This window comes from Pinus tabuliformis, chromosome 4_1 (genome assembly GCF_031772625.1).
Source record: "Pinus tabuliformis cultivar Carrire ecotype Pingquan chromosome 4_1, CPIR1, whole genome shotgun sequence".
In the NCBI taxonomy this organism is placed as follows: domain Eukaryota; kingdom Viridiplantae; phylum Streptophyta; class Pinopsida; order Pinales; family Pinaceae; genus Pinus; species Pinus tabuliformis.
Genome location: NC_142303.1, coordinates 520,997,675 through 521,005,970, shown reverse-complemented (window position 1 = coordinate 521,005,970; position 8,296 = coordinate 520,997,675). Strand labels below are relative to the sequence as shown.

The window sequence follows — 8,296 nt, the reverse complement described above, 5'->3', positions numbered from 1 at the left end:
AACAATCAAAATTTTATCTCTTTTCTCCTACAATAATTACTTCAGAGCCCCAGCTTGTGATATGACACAATATTATGGATATATCTTTTTTCTTTTAAATATATGTATGCGTTCAAAGCTAAATCAAATTAAATATGTGATCCAACAAATACTTTAGCTATAAATTAATATATTTTATTGTAACTATAAATAAAATATGTAATTTTTTCCTTTTATTTATATATATCTATTAAATTTTATATAAGATATTAAATTTTATATAACATATATAAAAACTTGAAGCTTCAATTATTTATAATTTTTTCATTAAAATTAATTAAAAAAATTTAATTGGCTTAGATGCTATTTAAAAGTATATTGCTCCGTCGTAATATGAATGATTTTGGAGGAGATTTCAGTGCTTCTCCGCTAACAATTCACATCTTCCCTTTACGAAAGAAATATGCTAATTATTTATTATTAATTTATTAAAAGATATTTAACGGAAGTAAAAATTTACAATATGATAAATTATTATAAATATTTTTAAATAAAAATTAGTAATATATTAATTATTAATTATTAAAAAATATTTAATAAAAATAAGAAATTTAGTATTTTATAATTTATTAAAATAAATATAAATAATTTTTAAAAATTATATAATTATACATTGTGATATATTCAGAGATGCTGCTAAACAGGAGACTTTCGTAACAAAGATTTTTTCAAATTTTTAAATTAAAAAATTTCATATGTTATTTGAAAATGTAAATTTAATTTTTATTTTTGAATAAATATTGGATTATCTAAGTTGAAATTACCTTTTCTTTTGGGTTAAACCAAAACCTAAAACGGACTATGCGTAGTTAAGAATATTTTACTTTTTCAAATTTTAAAATTAAAAAATTTCCTGTTATTTGAAAATGTAAATTTAATTTTTATTTTTGAATAAATAATGGATTATCTAAGTTGAAATTACTTTTTTTTTGCTTAAAAAAACCTAAAACGGACCGTGGGTAGTTGAGAATATTTTGCTTAAAATTAAGAAAGTAAATTAATGATTTAAAATCAAAAATTCTTTAATAAAAGTGAAAGTTTATTTATTTATAAATACTAATTTGTCATTTTAAATGGTATGGTTTTTGGTTTAAAAATATGGTTTTTGGTTCTTTTTAAATAAGGATGATAATCCATTTATATTAGCAAATAAAGAGTGATCAATATTTTTACTAATATTAATTGGGAACTCAAAAGTTTTTTTATTTTTGAAAACAAATTTGATTATAAATAAGTCATAATTTTTTTTCCATGAATTTAATAGGTAATTCAGGGGTTTGTGTAAATTGTTATATTCTTTTATAGATTTGATTTTGTTATTATTATGTTCGAAACTTGGCCAAGGTTCGCTATGGCAGAAAAATATCTTTATATTGAAATGTTGTTTAGATCCATATTAAATACGATTTAATATTGAAATGCTGTTTAGATCCATATTAAATACGATTTAATATGAGCCAAGAGGGATCAAATTTATTTACATCTTTTTTAAAGTGTAAAATACAATGTGTTGTTTTTAATTCTTTAAATTGAATTTTTGAATACTAAACAGAATATATGATCAAATAAACATTTAAACCATAAAAACTTAAATTTTTTTATATATAAAATTGATATCGACCTAAATTAGTTAACATAGATATTCAAATAGTTTATTTAAATCTCTTGTTCAAATATTTTTCAAAAGTATAAGATTTGAACATTTGATTCACACATTTTTTTACTTCTAATTACTTTACGGTATATTCATTTTTTTCATTTTTTAAATTATAGCTAACCTTATTTTTCTATTTAGAATATAATTTTTCTTTTTCTTTTTTAATTTTAAAGGGGTGAGGATGGACAGACGAACTTACATATACCCAAATACTGGGTGGTAGAATGAGCCTCTAGGCTCAACCAAGTCCCCTAAGAGAGTTTTAATTCCTACAAAATGGCTTCCATCCTCAACCCCTCCCCATAATGGCTTCCATCCTCAACCCCATAATGTTATCTGACAAAGTTCTCCTCCAAAATTAAAAAATATCATTTCAAGATTAGTTTTTAAAATGGCTTCCATCCTCAACCCCTCCCCATAATGGCTTCCATCCTCAACCCCATAATGTTATCTGACAAAGTTCTCCTCCAAAATTAAAAAAATATCATTTCAAGATTAGTTTAACATGTCATTTAGATGAGTTATCATCTCTGTTCATGGCAATGTACAGAGAGTACAGTCAGTGGGCATGAACCGAGAATATTCACGGACCAAAAACATTAACATGTAGCAGTATACACTCAGAATTACACAGGAACGTGGCAATGGAGCTGAACAACACATGTGAGAATAAAATCCATATGCAAAAAGCAAATTGCACAACCGTAAGTCACCAGATGCTAACATTGATGAAATCCCATACTAAAGCCCAGTAGAGACTATGAAGTACTCAATTTATTTATTGAGAACATAGATCATGACCTCCTTTACTCAACAAAGCTCAGTAATTGAGAACATAGATCATGACCTCCTTTACTCAACAAAGCTCAGTTATCTATCAATCTACACAAAGATAACCATGGAATCTCAAGCAATGTACTGAAGGCCAGGAAGTATAGCATATGTAATGAGTCGCCCTTATCATGACCAAGCTTAAGCTCTGTAACAGACATCTCCATCACAGATTACTCCTGCTGGCTTGCAGTTCTCATCCACAACAGTATCTGTATCCTGTCCCTTTTCCTGGTTTACCTGATCCTGTTGATCTTTCAAACCACATTCCAGATGAAGATCGTAGTCACATTTTTTGCAATAATAGGACCACGCACTACTGTCTTTGTTGCATCCATCACAGACGAACACAGGCCTTTGTGTCAGTACAAGTTGGTGTTCATGCTGGCTGTACTTGATTTCCTTGGGAGATTTCTCAACAAGTTCTTTCATCTCCTTCTGCAGCCTTTGAAAATGAGCATCAGTGAATGGATAAGCCCTGGCTCCATGAGTGGACACTGCACTTCTGGCATTATTTGTCACAGTTTTCCCATCTGGACCAACCACGATCAAAGATGGGATGCCTCTAACACGGAAATACCGCGAGAGATCCTTCTTAGTTTTATCTCCAAATGGAAGAGCCAGCCATGGCATGCCTTTGTAGTAGTTTTCAAAAGCCTCTTGATCTCGGTCCATAGAAATGAAAACGATCTCAAAATCTTCTCCTCTTTCTTTGAGTTCGTTGTAAACCTTTATAAGCTCTGGAGTGAAACTTCGACAAGGAGGACACCAATGGGCAGAGAAATACAAACTAACTGTCTTGCCCACAAGCTCAGATACCAGGACCTGTTACAAGAATCAAAATGTATAAATGATTAATACCATCCACAAGACTACAAGTTCTTACCACTCTCCATGTCAGGCTGTAGCTTAGTAGTTGGGACAGGGCACAGCCATGGAAACAACTAGATTCAAACCTCCTCAGATGCAGAGTCCCTTTTGTGTAAATTAGGGAAGGTGTTTTATGCATTTTCTAAACAAATTTAGACACTTAGCGGTTTGACATTGTTTCTTTAATTCCCCAGCATGAAAGTGCAAAATCATTAGCTTGTGTATATCAATAACCTAGTTCTCCCTAAGAAGCATATCATACTTCTAAGCAGATTCAACCAGCTAATTTGTAAAGTGCACATCCCAAATTGTGTCTTTGCAGATTTCATTTTATTCTTTATCCCCATCTGAATTATTTTGGATAATAATAGTCAACAAGTTTATTGCTGACACTCTATACATGAAAGTCGAGGTTTCTGTATCCAGATTAACCAGAAGTTAGAAGAGAACCAATATTATAAAGTCCAGGTTTCTGTATCCAGATTAACCAGAAGTTAGAAGAGAACCAATATTATAAAGTCCAGGTTTCTGTATCCAGATTAACCATAAGTTAGAAGAGAACCAATATTATAAGTGAACCCTTTCTTTTACAGAAAACAGGGAAACAGTAACCATATTAATTTGGGATAGCACACTATCAAACACATAAGACCGTTTCGCTTTGCTGCAGCACCTAAGGGGGTTTTAGACTGTCAAAAATCACCCAGAACTTGCACCTGGCCCTAATTGCTTGCCACCATTATTACAAGCACAAAACTAACATGGGGAGTTCAAAGCGGTTTGAAAATGAGTAATCATCACGGTAACCACTCTGCCTGACCATCTGTAAATATTACCCTCATCTGTATCTAAGGAAAAGAAATTACATTCATGAATAATGCCATAAGAACATGGATGGTAGTAAGCAGATCTCAGTAACTCACCTGGGCACCTCCATGTTTGATCACAAAGTTGCGCTCATCAGAAACCAAGAGTGACTCCAGGGTTTGTGCTTCTCGTTTGGCACTCTCTTCAGCTTCAACCTCATCCAGTCGATCTTTTGTAAATGGGTAAGCTCGGATTCCATAGTCTCGTATATGGCTCACTGCATCAGTCTGTACTGTTTTCCCATCTGGACCTAAAATGATCAACGTTGGGATACCAGAAACTTCGAAGAAGCGCCACAATTTCTTTCCATTGATGTCTCCAAATGGCAAAGCTAACCATGGCATGCTTGCGTAATACTCTTCAAAGGTTTTCTCCTCTTTGTCACGCGAGAGAAACACAATCTCAAAGTCCTCCCCTCTTTTCAAAAGCTCATTGTAAATATCCACAAGCTGTGGAGTGAAATTTCTACAGGGACCATACCAGTGGGCTGAGAAATACAGACCCACTGTCTTCCCTGTAAGCTCCGCCACCGGGACCTATTAGCAAAACCCAAATTGACTATGAGACCATCAGGAAACAAACTATGTGCAACTATTTTTCTTCAACCCTTCCAAGAATTAATGATGGCATAAAAGCAAATACCCTAATTCAAGTCATTAGACTTTATGCACGAATGATCTATTCTCTAAGTTTTCAAGGCTCAATTACCCATTTCAATACATGTTTCCTTGCGTACATTCTCAAAACAAAGAACCCAAAAACGATTTGCAGGCGGAGGAAAACACAAAAGCGAAAAAGGGGAGAAACCCTACCTTTCTTCCTCCATGGCCAATGACAAAATCTCGTTCATCGGACCTTAGAAGAGACTCTACAGTCTGTGCAGCCCTTAAGGCCTCCTCTTTAGCCCTCAGCTCATCGAGCCTCTCTGTAGTGAATGGATATGCCTCAAAATCAAATTCTTTAATGATCTCCACACCTTTATTGGTTATCACTCCCCTCTTTTTGTCCAAAATAACAAGGCACGTAATGCCATTGACCTGAAAGTCCTCATCAAGATTCTTCCTTGTATTTTCGTCTGAGAATGGCACGGCAAGCCATGGCATGGTGTGGTGGTATTCTTCGAATGACTTCTCATCACGATCTGCAGAAATGAAGACGATCTCGAAGTCGCCTTTCTCCAACAACTTTTTATAGGTTGTGGACAAAACGGGGGTGAAATCCCTACCTGGAGGGCACCGATGGGCAGAAAAATACAAACCCACATATTTCCCTTCCAGTTCCTCAACCTTCACCTGTAGATTACATTGAATTCAATCCATGAATGCAATTTTCAAGCCAAGTGAAAATATCAGACACTGTATATATATAATTAGAACAATCATACCGTCTCTCCATTGTTTTTTATCAAGAAATCGCGTTCCTCGTTGCACAACCAAGAGCTTAAAATTTTGTGGGTTTCACTCATCTGGGTGACTGCTTTCTCCTGCTCAGGCTCAGCCATAGTATCCGAACATACAATTTCTTCCTCTGTGACTGCTTTCTCCTGCTCAGGCTCAGCCATAGTATCCGAACATACAATTTCTTCCTCTGTGACTGCTTTCTCCTCCTCAGGCTCAGCCATAGTATCGGAACATACAATTTCTTCCTCTGTGACTGTTTTCTCCTGCTCAGGCTCAGCCATAGTATCCGAACATAAAATTTCTTGCTCTGTGACTGCTTTCTCCTGCTCAGGCTCAGCCATAGTATCCGAACATATGATTTCTTGCTCTGTGACTGATTTCTCCTGCTCAGGCTCAGCCATAGTATCCGAACATACAATTTCTTGCTCTGTGACTGCTTTCTCCTGCTCAGGCTCAAACTCAGCCATAGTATCCGAACATACAATTGCTTTCTTTGTGACTGTTTTCTCCTGCTCAGCTTTCTCCTGCTCAGGCACAGCCATAGTATCCGAACATACAATTTCTTGCTCTGTTTTGTTATTCGAGTTTCTTGCAGCGCAGGCTGTGAGATCTCATGGAAAGAAATTTTATACTCACAGTTACAACGCGATTCAAGACAAGTCAAACATGTTGTCGCCACCGCAACTTCATGTAAGTTTTCTTCGGGAAATCCAGGCGGGCTCCGGACCGCGGATGGCATTACCATGCGGGTTCCCAGAGTCTTCGGACATGATGGTAAAGTGCGTCCGGAGTGGGCCTACATTGTCACGGTGTGGGTTTAGAGAAAAACTTAGCGGAGTGAGCTTATCCGAAGTTTCCTGATAAAAATGATATGACCATTGGTAATTTGTTTGACAGCTATATATGATATGAATTAATGCCTTAATAGTGAATGGTTCATGTTTAATTTTGGCACAACTTAATTTATATATATATATTTTTTTTCAATGAAATTTAGTGATATAATTTTGGATAAGGTTTTCATTTTTTTTTTTCCTACATTGAAATTTTGAATTTCTGACAACTTAATTAATATTTGAATTTTATAAATTATTAAGTTTAAATAATAATAAAAATATTAAAATTTTAGATAAAATTAATTAAGTATATATATAAGAAAAATGTAATATATTTTAATTAGATTCTTTTGAGGGCCAGTTTACTTGGTAGAGGATAAGATGAAAATTTTAAAGAAGAAAGATATCGAGGTAGAGGAATTGTCTAGAGAGTGAAAAGTGGTTAGAATCTGGGAAAGCACTGCTTGAATCATGTTTTTGATGGTGGTAGATTATGTTTTCGATGGTGGTAGCCAGAATCTGGGCAAAAAAATTTCCAAAAATCTCGCAGGACTGGTTGAATCATGTTTTTTTATGGTGGAAATAGATTCAAAGCCATCAAAAACTTCTAGGGCACCCAAAATCTTGAAGATTTACCACGATTTTATCAAAATCTTATCATAATTTCTATGATATTTAAGGCAAAAAAGTAATATGTTTAGACTAGGGCAATTTTAAATGTGACAAGGGATCAAATATTTTTCCATTTAACACTTGAAGTCATTACACTAATATTTGTCAAAGCATTATAGCTCATCATGTTAATAGTAGAGTTTTTTTCAGGTAAGGCTTGAAGTCATTACAATAATATTTATCAAAGCATTATAGCTCATCATGTTAATAGTAGGGATGCTCTTAACAAGGCTTAGAGCTTGAAGTTGTTACAATAATATTTATCAAAACATTATAGCTCATCATGTAGTAGGGATGTTTAATATCAAAATTTGGAGTAAAAAAACACCAATGGTAAATTGACTATTTTACTGCAATTATATTTTAATTATTATTTTTATTTTAAGTAATTTGAATAAAGACAAAATATTTATAGGATAGAACCAGAAGAACAAGGCAATACAACATCTTCTATATTGAGTTAAAAAACATTTATAAAAACAATATAATTAACAAAAATAAATAAATTTAAATTGAAAATAATAATAATAATAATAATAATAATAATATATTTAAAATTTTAATTAAATATTTATTTAAATATAAAAATAGTAATTTAAATATTATATATAATCCATATTTATAATTAAAAGGAAATATGGAAAGTAGTAGGTAGGATGATATCGACATCTACTTTGGATTTATTGGAAATTTCTTTACATAATTTTTTAACTTGATAAAGAGAAAATTGAAAGACAAAAAATTAAAGATTCCTTTTTATTTTAAGTGGGCATAATGACATCAAAGTGCAATGTTCATTGGTGAAATTGCTTTACCGTTCATTGTAGTTAATCTAGTTAATCTCCTCATATTAAAAAATATAGATATGGGCCCTTTTTCCTTATGTAACAAGAAAATTATGTAGGTGTGGTATGGATGTATTTAGTATGATTATAAGTATTTTTATATAAGTAAATATAATGATATATATTGGTAATGTCATAGTATAATTGGCAATTTGATATTAATATTTTGCAATGACATTACAACCTAGTCTATGGGTGAAACAATATTTATTTGTGCAATTTAATATAACTATTTCTCTTCCATATTTGTATATAGGATAATCTATATCCATCCTCAGT

At 32.7% G+C, this 8,296-nt stretch overlaps 1 protein-coding gene across 2 annotated transcripts; it reads right to left on the bottom strand.

Annotated features, from left to right (window-relative positions):
- Positions 1-2,360: 2,360 nt before the first annotated feature.
- On the bottom strand, positions 2,361-6,447 carry LOC149176870 (putative nucleoredoxin 1). Of its 2 annotated transcripts, XR_016258079.1 has the most exons (5): positions 5,649-6,447; positions 5,077-5,556; positions 4,321-4,800; positions 2,544-3,352; positions 2,361-2,497 (listed from the first exon to the last, which is right to left on the bottom strand). XR_016258079.1 is itself a non-coding variant. In XM_089419992.1 (4 exons), the coding sequence occupies exons 1-4, from the start codon at positions 6,204-6,206 to the stop codon at positions 2,669-2,671; spliced, it is 2,202 nt and encodes a 733-aa protein (XP_089276118.1). In that variant the 5' UTR covers positions 6,207-6,447; the 3' UTR covers positions 2,361-2,668. The 2 variants fall into 2 exon arrangements, 1 of the variants encoding a protein (XP_089276118.1); XM_089419992.1 differs by having other exon boundaries at positions 2,361-3,352.
- Between the last annotated feature and the right edge of the window lie 1,849 nt (positions 6,448-8,296).